Source organism: Geotrypetes seraphini, chromosome 11 (assembly GCF_902459505.1).
Source record: "Geotrypetes seraphini chromosome 11, aGeoSer1.1, whole genome shotgun sequence".
NCBI classification, from domain to species: domain Eukaryota; kingdom Metazoa; phylum Chordata; class Amphibia; order Gymnophiona; family Dermophiidae; genus Geotrypetes; species Geotrypetes seraphini.
The window spans coordinates 118,996,481-119,010,950 of NC_047094.1; the positions used below are offsets into that span (position 1 = coordinate 118,996,481).

Below are 14,470 nucleotides of genomic sequence, written 5' to 3' on the forward strand. Positions count from 1 at the left end.
CTGAGCTCTTCACAGCAAGATCCAAGTTACCTAGATGTAAGCAGGAAACTTAAATGTACTTAGAACATTTAGTACCTGTGTGTTTCACTGCCAGGTGCGATACAAGGAAGTCCTCCCGAAAGGTGGAGTACTTGCAGAAACTGCATTTGAAAGGCTTGTCGTTCATGTGGGTGATCTGGTGATTCAGTAAAAGCTTCTTATCATAACAAATGTAGTCACAAAACTCACACTTAAACCTGCAAAACAGAAAAAAATAAATCTGCGATCACACAGTGCTACAAGAGGTGATGCTTATACATTGCATCGAAGTACTGGAAGGGGGACTGGATTATACCAAGAAGTGGCCGGGAATGTGACAGAGACAAGACTACACTGAAGGACACAGAGCATGCCACACGATACAACATGAAGGGGACAAATCTATAAAGGGTCTAAAAGTCAGGTGCCAAAAATCTTTGTGCTAAGCTCGTACTCTGTTAACACCAAAATTTGTGCATCAGATCTGCTATAGAGAGGAGGGCAACAAAAATGATAAAAGGGATGGGAAGACTTCCCTATGAGGAGAGGCTAAAAGTGGCAAGGGCTTGTCAGCTTGGAGAAGAGATGGCTCAGGGGTGATATGATAGAGGTCTATAAACTAATGAGTGGAGTGGAAAGGGTAGATGCGAAGGTAAATCGCTTGTTCACTCTTTCCAAAAATACTACGATTCATCTGCCCATAGAACACTATTCCAGAAGTCCTTGTGTTGGTCTACGTTCTCTCTGGCAAACTTCTGGCCTTGATGTTTCTCTTAGAGAACAAAGGTTTCCTCCTTACACACCTCCCATGCAAGTTAAATTTGTGCAGTCTCTTTCTGATTGTAGAGGCATGCACTTTCACATCAACAGGAGCAAGAGCCTGCTGTAGGTCCCATGACGACCTTTTAGGGTTTTTGGAGACTTTTTAGCATCTTGTGGTCTGCCCTGAGGGTCAACTTGCTTGGATGGCCTTCACACATGCGCGGACGTGATGACATCACGCATGTGAGTGATGCAATTGTGTTGATGTCCGCGTACTTCTGGAGGCCCTCAAGCCGCGGCCGCCACGTTTAGTGTGCCACGGCTTCAAAAAGTTTGCAAGACACTACTTTATAGTATAGCTGCCTATGTACGAGCGCAGTTATAGAATCATCCCCGTTACAATGAAGGCACAAAAGAGAGAGAACATTCATACAGCTGTATACAGAAGGGAAAAGGAGCCAACACTGTGTAATAATTATTGTAGTGAGCTTCACCTGATAGAGCAGGGGTGTCAAAGTCCCTCCTCGAGGGCCGCAATCCAGTCGGGTTTTCAGGATTTCCCCAATGAATATGCATGAGATCTATTAGCATACAATGAAAGCAGTGAATGCAAATAGATCTCATGCATATTCACTGGGGGAAATCTTGAAAACCCGACTGGATTGTGGCCCTCGAGGAGGGACTTTGACACCCCTGGTATAGCGTGTACACGGGAAGAGGGAAAGAGTAGTCAGGAAGGATCATACCTGTTGTTGCCAACAGTTTGAATGTGAGTCAACAAATGCATCTTAAAGGTGTATCGCTTCTTAAAAGACTTCCCACACTGCAGTAAATAAAGCAAAAACACCTTAGTATAAATCACACTGCCACTATCCCCAGCTAGTTATGCCACTTTACACTCTCACCATGACACTCGAGGAGCCTCACCTTGTCACACATATGGGGTTTCTCGGAACTATGTGTCTTCATGTGCTGTGTCAGCCTTTTCTGCATGGGATAAACTCGATTGCACACGGGACATGGAAAGGAGCTCAGTTTTGGAAGCTGTGGGAGAAATCCCAGGGGAATTAGCAATACACCAGTTGCACCTTAAAATAAACATACATTTCCTACCCTGGTATGGGCTGTACTGTAACACAGACTAGTTCCAGCGAGGACACAAGCACTAATTATCATGATTAATATCACAATATTGGGGGCAATTTTGAAGAGAGATTACTTAGGGTCAACAGATGGAAAAACCTTCTTTTGAAAAATTTTCTTGGGCCCTCTACAGGGAAAATGGGGAGTACTGGGGGAGAGTGTGGCGCAGTGGTTAAAGCTCCGACCTCAGCACCCTGAGGTTGTGGTTTCAAACCCACGCTGCTCCTTGTGACCCTGGGCAAGTCACTCAATCCCCCCCATTGCCCCAGGTACGTTAGATAGATTGTGAGCCCGCCGGGACAGAGAGGGAAAACTGCTTGAGTACCTGAATAAATGCATGTAAACCGTTCTGAGCTCCCCTGGGAGAACGGTATAGAAAATTGAATAAATAAATACTAGGAGTTGGACCAGCAGAACACATGGAGAGTTCTTTCAAATTCCTTTGCCTGCTTCCTTTTTTATACATCTGTGTTTATTAGATTCATGATATACCGCCTTTCAGTGGTGCAACCAAAGTGCTTCATGGCATCAGATAGATATTAAGAGCCAAGCCTAAGTTTAGTAACCTCCTGATCCACCAGAGACAAGTCATTAGACTCCCTATCCAACACTAGGTCAGCCTACCAGAAACAGGCTCTGGCTACCAGACCACAACATATCGCTGCTTGGACCGCCAGAGTCACCACATCAAAACTCTGCTTAAGATGAGACTCCATCCTCCTGTCCTGGGGGGTTGCTCAGGAACAGTATGCCTCTTAGCAAAGGCCAAAACCATTGCATCCACAACCGTCAGCCGAAAGGAGTCTCTATCAGCCTAAGGAATAGGGAACAAGCGGGACATGGACTTTTTTTTAAATTAAACTTTAATGCTTAAAGGAGAAGATCTCACTGACTCTCCAAGCTGTAGTCTTTGCCCCCCTGGCAAGGCGTACAGCTGAGGCACCTCTAAATAAAAATTGGGGAGGTGAGGGAATGGGGAGAGTGATTCGGCCACCCAAGTGTGACACCCTCGTGGGCCCCAAGCTCAGTCCGGAAAATAAAAAGGCCAGAAAAAGCCCCTGCCTATCCTCTCCAAAAGTTCCTAAGGAAAGGCCTAGAAAAACAGAACAGGAGAGCACAGGCGTACCACTCCACCTGCTTTAGACTGAGAACAGACTGATTCTATGAGGGACATTATTAATTAGGGACATTAAAAATTATTAATACGAGGAGACAATTTATTTTTTCATGTACAGCACCACAGACTTGGAACGACCTCCCTATTTTTTTACGGGAGGAGAAAGAGTTTGGAAAATTTAAAACCGAGTTAAAAACCTTCCTTTTTAAAGATGCCTTTACAACATAATTTTATTATTGGAGTATTATATTTTACCTTGTTATACCTGTATTACCTTTTCCCTTTTGTATTTTCCCTCAATGTTTCTTCTTTACTTTATGAATTGTATTTCATCCCTCCTTACCCTATGTTTAGTAATGTTAAAATTAAGAGCAATTTACCATTATTTAAGTATTTGTACGTATTGTATTGTTTTCTAATAATTGTAAATTTTATAATGTACATCGCTTAGAATGTTTGATTAGCGATTAATCAAGTCACCTAATAAACTTGAAACTTGAAACAGCGCAGCCCACTTGTACTGCTGATAGAATTCAATGTGTTCTCATTCTCCACCTGCTGGCAGAGGAGCCTGTGCCGGTCTGGAGGGATGCTAAAGAACTTTCATTTTCGTTGCACACTTTGCACCTGCTAAAGAGTGAAGGTAGTTTTGGAAAGGGAAATTCCAAAAATTCATAAGTATTTTCCCGTGTTCCAACTTTTTCATTGTACAACGCCAAGTCCCAGAATTCTGCTACAAGATGCACCTCCTCAAGATCTATATTTGAGAATCCATCTGTATCAGAGCCCCCACCTTATAATCCTGTACCCCAGAATCCCCCTGTCTTACAACTTTCACAGTTAAGACTCACCGGATCAGGCTTCTTCTTCCTGAAAAGCAGGGAAAGAGACGTGTCAGTAACAACTGGAGACAGCCACATTCAAGTCAACATATTATTATCCTGTTTTCCTCTGCACCAGAAGTTAGATGAGCGTTTACATAACAAGGCACTCAACAGTGTGCATGCACCTTCTTCCCCCCCTCCCCCCCCGTGATTTATATATTTTGCTCAAAGGGTACAGGAAAACTTTGGATGAGTGTCTAGTCTGAATCCACCCACCAGTTTCTACAGAGTTTAGCATATATCTATTCTAGCTCCTTCCCACCTTCACCCCTTGTTTTTTCACTCCCATCCCTCTTCTCACCGGTCTCTGTTGTGAATGGTAGAGTGCCGGGTGACATCTTTCCTGTAAACGCTGGTATAGTCACACGCTTCACATTTGTATGGTTTCTTCCCCACATGGTTGAACATGTGCTCCTAAATAAGAAATAAGGAGTTTCTAAAGGAAATAAAGCAGAATCTTGCCTAAAGAGCAGCTACCCACTTGCCTGAATTTTTTTTTTTTTTTAACGTGAGAGATATCCCCTCTTGTTTTGTCTGGAAAAAAGCAACACCTACTGGCCATTCCAAGAATGACTGTTATCATAACATGAGGAAGGGAATAACATGAAAGACCTTAATGGCATTAAATTATGGTCCATGATGCCTCAGAATCAGTGCCAGCCCCCAATCCTTACATTAACAAAGTCTGTGCAGATGAACTAATTTCTGAATTTGTTTTGTAACCTCCAGGAATTAGCGAACTGTTCTAACTTTCAGCACTTATGGTGCTCAGTTTGAAGTGATAATCTTTAAGAACTAATGTCCAAGATCAGCCCAGTGTTGCTGCGACTACATAAGTGTTTCACAGGGAGAGGAATCCAGGTCCAGGTGCAACTTCTAAATCAATGGGGCTCGCAGTCTCACAGAGGTAATTATTTCAGTCTGAGGAAGAGGAAAGCAGCTTTAACAGCCACAAAAGGGAGAGAAGCATCTAGGGGAAGACTCCCATGTTCTAGTATAGACATGGGCAAACTACGGCCTGTGGGCCATATCTGGCCTGTTTAGTTTTTTTAATCCAGCCCACCGCATCTCACGCGTTCATTTGGTTGTTGCGGAGCTACTGGTTGCTGGGTAGTCTGTGAGTAGGATACACGGAGGCATAGGAACGGTTGCTCATGGCACTGCTAACTCTAGGAGTAAACCCCACCCCCTCGGTTGTCCGGCCCCTCTGTCAAATTTAAGAACCCATTGTGGCCCAAGAGTCAAAAAGTTTGCCCACCCCTGTTCTAGCCAACACAGTTCTTAGAATCACCTCTGAACATGTAAGAATTCTTTAGTTAAACCAGCAAGGTAAGACAAACTGATATACTCAGTTAAGCTTTCAGGAAATATTAAGACTAAAGTCTCTTGTTAAGCGTAAACTCCTATGCAACAGATGTTTTAGCATTTTTCCTTGACACAGCAGCTGTCTTTTCTCTCACTCACTGAAGAACCAATATTTTGGGGTAAAAACGGATTATCTTTGAACTGTAATAATTGAATTCTTCGTTCAGCCCCCCACCCCCCAACTTCTCTCCCCATCATTCCCCACAGGAATTGCAGAAAGCATTCCGGAACCTGAAAGCCATCCACTCTGCCTTTATTCTCCTCCTCTCACTTCCAAACAGTTGCGGCTGATGTAGCAGTCATGGCACAAATCTATGGCTGAATCTCTAATCTCACCTTTCCCTCGCTCCTTCCTAGCTCTCACCTTCAGGGAGGACCAGCGGCGGCAGTGGTAATTACACTGCAGACACTTAAACAGTTGTGGGTCTGTCCCCTCATGGGAGCTGACGTGAAAATTAAAATCTTCATGGGTAAGGAACCGAGAACCACAGATCTTGCAGAGAAAGGGTCTGAGCAATGGCTTGTTTGACTTGTAGTAATACCTGTAACAGACAACAACATAACATTTATTCTTCAGAGCCTCATTTCTGGTTTCACTCTTAATTCCATTCCTTCCTTCAACTTATTCTCTGAAACCCTCAAAAATGTAGTTCCAGTTCTGTAAAATTATTAATGCACACATATAAACCACTGTGATATTAATGTAGAATGAAGCTTGTACATTGTTACTTCACATTGTAATGCTCTCTCCACACCAGGCAGGGGTCCTGGGATGTGGCAGGTGGGAAATAATTTACCTATGGCCCTTATATTTTCGGTACTTCCTGGCACGAAAGCGTTTGGATGGATGTCTACGCTTCCGAGACACTATTTCCACATTCTCTGGTCTAGTATTAGATGATGGATCTTTGTTCTCTGAATCGGACTGGCTGATGCTGGGTTCAGCTAAACTGTCATTGGCTGCTGCTGTAGACCCATTGTCCTGTCCCGTGGGGCTGGCTGCTTCAGATCCTGGATTTGTCTGTGATGTGACTAGAGGTTCCATCTCTGCTCCTGCTATACGGAAGCATAGAGAATGTTATGGATATTTAAAATTTGGCCTATGCACCACCAGAAAGTAGAATAGAAATGTTCATGTCAATTTTTAAAATAACTTTGTGACTGACAGAGGTGCCAGAAAAAAATAAAACAAGGTCTCCACAAAAGCAACTAGAATAAAACAAAAAAGTGGTGTTCCAAAGTAGTCCAACCAAGGGCTAGAAGACTCAATGTCGTTAAAAATCGGAGATAATTTTTATTGGTATATATCCCAAGGACCTGAAACAGTCTCTGTTTCAGCTCAACCGAGCCTGCATCAGGGGTCGTGTTGACCAAGACATAAATGTCTCAGGTTTAAGGATTCCAAATGCCTTAATGCAAGAAACTGATATTTAGATCCTCTGACCTCAATGGTCTAGAGAAAGATCAACTGATCTGCATTTCCCACAGTAGTGACAGCGTTCAGCGATTACTGCAGTTCAGTTGATTTTTCTCTAGACCATTGAGGTCAGAGGATCTAAATATCAGTTTCTTGCATTAAGGCATTTGGAATCCTTAAACCTGAGACATTTGTGTCTTGGTCGACACAATCTCTGATGGCAGGCTCAGTTGAGTTGAAACACAGACCATGTCAGGTCATTGCGATATATACCAAAAAAAATTATCTCCGAATTTAATGGCATTGAGTCTTCTTCTAGCCCTTGGTTGGACTCCTTTGGAACTCCACTTTTTTGTTTTATTCCGACAGTATTTTATTAGACATTTGTGACGGGTAGCCATATCACTTTTGCATTTTAACTACAAAATGGCTAAACAAGTGCATTTCAAAAGGAATCTGGAGTGGGCAGAAGATGTTCCGAAAAGTTGTATTCTGAGTGGTAAAATTCAGCTGTTGAGTATATATAACTTATTGGTCCAACTGGCACCAGATAAAACAGCAGAGCTAACTTCAAATGGATAAATATGCAATTAAAGTTATAAGTGAATTTTTGATTTAGCACCATTGAAAATGCATATACTGTTAAATTATAGGTGGCAGCCCTGCCATGGAATATTGACTGTTATTTCTAGTTTGTACACTAATTTTCTGTAAACGCTGTTTTATCAGCCTAGAAATGTTAGCTTCATTTCTAACTTCACCCGGTTCAAAATGAAGAGGGATACACAGTACAAATCAGACAAGAACAAACAGCAGAGAGGACCTTAAGTTAATGGGCAAAAAAAAAAAAAATCATGCGTTTCTGAAAATTTACTTTTGGAATAGGTTTAATAACTTGTTGCTTTTTTATATCAAGGTACTTATCAGGCTGTTTGTGGCAAACCCATATTTATTGACGATGTATATAGGTGAGATCCATAGTGCTCTCTTTATTATGACAACAATACTACTATCTATGTGTCCCTTCACTGAGAAAATATGCAATAGTTTTTCACAGCGACTCTATTAATGAGAATTACCGTATTTTCACGCATGGGAGAATACTTTAAATATATATTTTTTATTTCTCTTGATACTTATTTTTTATCTCTATTTTTTATTTATTTTACTTATTTATTTTTAATTCTATCTTAAAATGTATTTATTCATTACTTGGTGGAATATTCATTTCTATCTCTATCTCTATCTCTGTCTTTATATTTTATCTTTATTTTTCTTAAATTGTCTCTTCAGGTACTTTAGTTAGATTGTGAGCCTTTGGGACAGTTAGGGAGTTTCCAAGTACCTATCTTATTTATTTTTATTTATTGTATCTTTTAATGCATTCATTTTTGTAAACCGCTTAGAAACCTCACGGTTATTAGCGGTATATAAGAATTAAATTAAATTAAATTAAATAACGCGTGCGTTATACACAGTTATACGTCAGAGAAAGGGCGGGACCGCCAGAAGAAGAAGCAGCGCAGGGCTCAGAGAAGGAGAAATTAGGTTCTTACCTGCTAATTTACTTTCTTTTAGCTTCTCCAGACCAGTAAAGGTTAATCTTTACAAATGGGTATATATCCAATCATGACCAGCAGGTGGAGACTGAAAACAAAACTGTGGGACAGTATATAATATACTCCCTTCTCTATTTACATCAGTCTGCCGAATAGCCAAGCAGAACTAAGAACTGGAAAACAGAAAGAAAACAATACTCCGAACAGGAGTAAAAACTAACATACCCAAATGCTGTTGGAAAATGCAGAGGAGAAATACCAGAAGGAAAATGTCCCCACAGCTCGCCAGCTAAGCCAGCCGAGCCACAGCCGCTGTTCTTTAATTCTCCCCGGCCCTAGAAAAATACTAGAACCCGCAGCAAAAAACAAAAACTGCCCACGAAACAGCCCCAACAACAACAACAACAGACAGGGTGGGGACCTCTACTGGTCTGGAGAAGCTAAAAGAAAGTAAATTAGCAGGTAAGAACCTAATTTCTCCTTCTTTAGCACTCTCCAGACCAGTAGAGGTTAATCTTTACAAATGGGACGTACCAAAGCAGTCCCTCTCACGGGCGGGACCCCCGAAGGGCTGATACCAGAACACGCTCATCGAACACAGCGCGCCTGAACCGACGCGCCTGAACATCTACCCGATAATGTCTAACAAAGGAATGCAAGGAGGACCAAACTGCAGCCTTACAAATCTCCACTGGAGGCACGAGCGACGACTCAGCCCAAGAAGCTGCCTGACCCCGAGTGGAATGAGCCTTGAGAAACTCCAGAACAGGCTTCTGTCTCAGAAGATAAGCGGAAGCAATCGTCTCCTTGATCCAGTGCGCAATAGTAGCCTTAGAAGCGCCAGCCCCCCGACGAGGACCCGCCAGAAGGACAAAGAGATGATCGGATTTCCGGAATTCCTGGGTCCGCTGCACATAAGAGCGGAGGACCCGACCGACATCCAACTTGCGCAGCTGCCGTTGCTCAGAAGAGCCCTCCCGACTACCCAAGACCGGGAGGACCACCGACTGATTGACATGAAAAGGAGAAACTACTTTCGGCAGAAAGGAAGGAACAGGCCGCAAGACAACCCGCTCCCTCGAAAATTCCAAGAAGGGAGCCCTACAAGAGAAAGCCTGTAGCTCAGAAACTCGCCTAGTGGAAGTAATGGCCACCAAAAAGACCGCCTTCAGAGTAAGGTCCTTCAAAGAACAGCCATCCAACGGCTCGAAAGGCGGGCGCACCAACACAGAGAGAACCAGATTGAGATCCCAAGAGGGAACAGAGGGCCGTAGGGGAGGCCTGAGCAAAAAGCGAATCACATCAGGAATGGCCGACAAACGCTGACCTGTCACCAACCCTCGAAAAACCGACAGGGCCGCAAGTTGAACCCGGAGAGAAGACCAAGCCAGGCCTCTATCCAGGCCATCCTGCAAGAACTCTAGAATGTTAGGCAGGGAAGCGCGAAAAGAGACCACTCCCCGCGCCCGGCACCATCCCTCAAAGAGACGCCAAACCCGCACATAAGCCCGAGAGGTAGAAAGCCTCCGGGACCCCAAGAGTGTAGAGATCACCTTATCTGAATATCCCTTCTTACTAAGGCGACCCCTTTCAAGAGCCAAGCCGTAAGACAGAAGGGAGACGGGTCGAACATGGGAATGGGACCCTGCGTCAGAAGATCGTCCAAGAGAGGCAGAGGAAGAGGATCCGCCACCAGATGCCTCACCAGATCCGCATACCACGGACGTCGAGGCCAATCCGGAGCCACCAGAACCACCAGACCCGGATGGGGAACAATGCGAAGAAGTACTCTGCCCACTAATGGCCAAGGAGGGAACACATACAACAGCCCCTCCGTTGGCCACGGTTGGACCAGAGCATCCAGACCCTCGGCCAGACCGTCCCTGCGACGACTGAAGAAGCGGGGCACTTTGGCGTTGCCACTCGTGGCCATCAGGTCCATCAGGGGCTGCCCCCAAGCCTGCACTATCAACTGAAACGCCACGGCGCCGAGACACCACTCTCCTGGATCCAGGAAGTGACGACTGAGGAAGTCCGCCTGAACATTTTCTACCTCGGCTATGTGAGAGGCCGAGAGGTCCAGAAGATGGGACTCTGCCCAAACCATGAGCCGAGCCGCCTCCTGCGCCACCTGAGTGCTCTTGGTGCCCCCCTGATGATTGACATAAGCCACCGCCGTGGCATTGTCCGACAGGACTCTGACCGACTTGCCCAACAAAAGGGAGTGGAAAACTAACAGCGCCAGATGGACCGCTCTGGTCTCCAACACGTTGATCGACCAGGAGGCCTCCTCCGTGGACCAGGTGCCCTGAGCTGAGTGACCCAAACACTGAGCCCCCCAACCGAGGAGACTCGCATCCGTAAGGAGCACCGTCCACTGCGGGAGATCCAAACCCACCCCCTGAACCAGGTGAGGCGTCCGGAGCCACCAACGCAGACTGCAGCGCGCTATGCCTCGCAGGGGAACAGGAACATCCAACCCGTGCCTCTGGGGAGACCACCTCCGGAGCAGAGCATACTGAAGAGGACGCATGTGGGCCCGCGCCCACCTCACCACGTCCAGGGACGCCGCCATCGACCCCAAGACTTGGAGGAAATCTCGCGCCCGAGGACACCGGGACGCCAAAAGCAGGCGAATCTGAGATTGCAATTTGCTCACCCGGGCCGTTGGAAGGAAGACCTTCCCCAAGGAGGTGTCGAACAGAACCCCAAGGTACTCCAGACGCTGAGCCGGGACCAACCGACTCTTGGAAAGGTTGACCACCCAGCCCAGCGACCGGAGAAACTCCACCACACGAGCCGTAACCTGGGAGCTCTCCTGCAACGACTTTGCCCCAATCAACCAGTCATCCAGGTAGGGGTGTACCAGAATGCCCTCCGACCGCAAAGCTGCCGCGACGGCCACCATCACCTTGGTGAACGTCCGGGGAGCCGTGGCCAGACCAAAGGGAAGCGCACAGAACTGATAGTGCCGACCCAAGATCGCAAAGCAAAGGAAGCGCTGATGAGAGGCCCGAATGGGAACATGCAAGTAGGCCTCCGTCAGATCGAGAGAAGAGAGAAACTCCCCCGGCTGAACCGCCAGAATGACTGACCGCAGAGTTTCCATGCGGAAAGAGGGAATCTTGAGAGCCCTGCTGACCCCTTTCAAATCCAGGATGGAGCGAAAGGTCCCCTCCTTCTTGGGCACCACAAAGTAAATGGAGTACCTGCCAGTGCCCCACTCCGGAGGGGGCACTGGAACAACTGCCTTGAGATCTATCAAGCGCTGAAGGGTCTGGCGAAAAGCCTGCGTCTTCCAAGGAGTCTGACATGGAGAGGCGAGGAAAAGGTCCGGCAGAGAGCAGGCGAACTCCAGGGCATAATCGTCCCGCACCACCTCCAGGACCCACTGATCGGACGTGATCTCGGCCCATTTGGGGAAAAATTTGCGTAGCCGGGCCCCCACCGGAACCAAAGGGGGTGCCGGCAAGGAGTCATTGTGCAGGACGGGAAGCGGGGGAACTGGCGGAGGGATTCCCTGCCCCCCGAAAGGCCCCCCGAAAGGGCTGCATGCGCTGGAAGAACCAACCCCGGGAAAATCCTGGAGCCGGGAAAGAAGCAGCCCCACGCCCAGGGCGATACTTGCGAAACTCCCGCAAACGCCCCCGGGCAGCGCCACCCCAAGACGCAGGGCGGGCACGGTCCTCAGGCAAATGGGGCACCTTTGAGTCCGTCAGAGTCTGAATCAACCAATTCCTCCCCAAACAAAAAAGACCCCCGGAAGGGAAATTTAGTAAGCTTAGCTTTGGACGCAGCATCCGCCGACCAAGCGCGCAGCCACAAAATACGCCGCGCGGCCACGCCAAAGGCCATAGACTTAGCCGAGATCCGCACCAAGTCATAAAGAGCATCTGAGAGGAACGAGGCAGCCATCTCAATCTTCGCCACCTCCTGATCCACCAAAGACCAGTCATCAGACTCCCGATCCAGGATACGCTCAGCCCACCGAAACACGGCGCGAGTGACCAGCCCCCCACAAATAGCCGCCTGGAGCCCAAAGGCAGAGACCTGAAAATTTTGCTTAAGGATGTTCTCCAACTTGCGCTCCTCAGAGTCCTGCAAGGCAGAACCGCCCTCCACAGGCACGGTATGCTGCTTAGAAATCGCCGAGACCACCGTGTCTACGACTGGCGATGCTAAAGTAGCCCGATCCCCCTCTGGGATGGGATACAAACGAGCCATGCTGCGTGCCAAACGAAACGGCGCCTCCGGCGTTTTCCACTGTTCCAGTATAATATCCCGAATATCCTGATGCATAGGAAAAGAGCGGGAAACGGAACGGATCCCCCGTAGCAGAGGGTCCCCCACACGCGGAGTCTCCGGCGGCGCATCCTCAAAACGCAACACCGAAGAAACCTGTTGAATCAGGTCCGGCAGCTCATCTCTCTGAAAAAGGCGCACCACCGACGCCTCTTCGCCGGAGGACGGGAAACCCGACAACCCGCCGCCAGCGGCCGTCCCCTCGAGTGGGTCCTGGAAATCCTCAGAAGGGTCCAGGTCCTCATCCAGACCGACACGCTCCTCCGACCATAAATCCTCGTCCCACGACACCCGTGGACGCTTGGACAAGGGAGGAGGAGGAGGGGACGCCACAACAGACGAGAGAGGCAAAGCCGCAGGGAGCGCGGAGGAAACCCCACTCCCCGAAACCCCCTGAGCGCATCTGGGACCCCCAGCCGCCTGAAAATAGGCTCTGCACAAAGAAAAAAAGAAATCAGGAGAAAAAACCCCCGAGGGTCCCAAGGGACTCCCTGCCACAGCAGGGGACCCAGCAGAAACCTGCCCCTGTTTTTCCAATACAGGGGGAAGGTCACCTGAGGTGGAAGACAAAATGGAGGGGCCAGACTGAGAAGATGGCGACTTTCCCGCCAAAAATGCTCCCTCCATAGCCTGTAGCAGCTGAGAAACCTGAACAGTCCCAGCCGCTAAAACAGGCAAGTCGGCATCAGCTGTCAAAACATCAGCTGAGAGGGAATCCCCAACAACCCGACCGTCGGCGGCTCGGGGAATCCCTCCGTGGGCGGTTGGGGAAGACCGGGCTTCCCCACTGCTCCCAGCCGACTCGCGAGGCACCATCGGTGGGGAGCTCTGGGCGTCTGCAGCCGCTGCCGACGGAGCTCCTCCACCGCACTGGCCTGAACACCGCTTGCACAGGCCGGCCGCGAGTGCCTCGCGCCTGGAGCACAATGAGCACTTTTTCCCTTTAGAAGTGCTCAATGCTCCATACGCGACCTAGCTATAAAAAAGTGCCGGTTAGATGAAAAAATACAGTAAAATACAGTTTTCTTAAAGGGAAACAACCCTCCAGACCAGCACTACCTCAGGATTTTTTTTTTTTTTTTTTACAGAACAGACTCCACAGGCTCTCGAAGCAATATGCCTTGCTTGATTTAGGGGGCAAGGCTTACTGCTGAGGCTCCTCTAGAAAAAAGTGGGGAGGTGGAGGAAGTGGGGGGAGGGACCCCGCTCGAGACCCGCCGGGTTTGACACCCCCGAGGTCGGACGAACCCCCAAACAGGGCCCGCCCAAGCTCCGTCCGGCCAAAAACAGGGACTATAAACCCCCTAAACAAATTCCAACAGCCCTACCAAGGGAGATGGGTACAGATCACATCAACACCTACTGGAGACTGAAAGAAGACTGAGGTAAATAGAGAAGGGAGTATATTATATACTGTCCCACAGTTTTGTTTTCAGTCTCCACCTGCTGGTCATGATTGGATATATACCCATTTGTAAAGATTAACCTCTACTGGTCTGGAGAGTGCTAAAGAAGGGGTGGGACCGCCGGCAGAGGAAGCAGCTTGGCTCACTGGCATCCGGAAACAACGGTAGGCAGCTTCTCCATGTGGGGGGGGGGGGGGGAGGCTGTGGGGGTGCGAGCGGTCCTTCGGGTGGGGGTGCGAGCGGTCCTTCGGGGTGATGAATCGGACGTCGGGGGAGGCATCAGGCTTTCAGGGTGGGGACAGGACTTCAAGGGGGGACAGGCAGACCTTCAGGAGAGTTGGGGCGGCGAACGGAGAGTCGGGGCGGCGACGGAGAGTCAGGGCGGCATGCGCGGTATACGCGTATGCGCGCTATAGTAAAAATTTTTTTACATAAATTTCTGTTCCCCGCACACTATACCCGTGTGCGCGTTTTACACGGGTGCGCGGTATATGAGT

The 14,470-nt window shown here is 48.1% G+C and overlaps 2 protein-coding genes across 7 annotated transcripts in view; one reads left to right on the plus strand and one right to left on the minus strand.

Moving 5' to 3' along the window:
- Nucleotides 1-14,470, plus strand: part of LOC117369227 (E3 ubiquitin-protein ligase RNF182-like) — a 107,304-nt gene that overhangs the window by 82,435 nt on the left and 10,399 nt on the right. The window lies entirely within an intron of this gene.
- Nucleotides 1-14,470, minus strand: part of ZNF335 (zinc finger protein 335) — a 58,243-nt gene that overhangs the window by 22,117 nt on the left and 21,656 nt on the right. For 5 of the 6 annotated variants that reach the window (XM_033963453.1, XM_033963449.1, XM_033963448.1 and 2 more), the window contains exons 8-14: nt 6,087-6,345; nt 5,654-5,831; nt 4,226-4,338; nt 3,892-3,910; nt 1,708-1,824; nt 1,527-1,603; nt 76-236 (exon numbers count right to left, since the gene is read on the minus strand). In XM_033963453.1, the coding sequence (XP_033819344.1) occupies nt 76-236; nt 1,527-1,603; nt 1,708-1,824; nt 3,892-3,910; nt 4,226-4,338; nt 5,654-5,831; nt 6,087-6,345 (924 nt within the window). The remainder of the gene's footprint in view (nt 1-75; nt 237-1,526; nt 1,604-1,707; nt 1,825-3,891; nt 3,911-4,225; nt 4,339-5,653; nt 5,832-6,086; nt 6,346-14,470) is intronic. The other variant, XM_033963452.1, reaches the window with a different exon arrangement.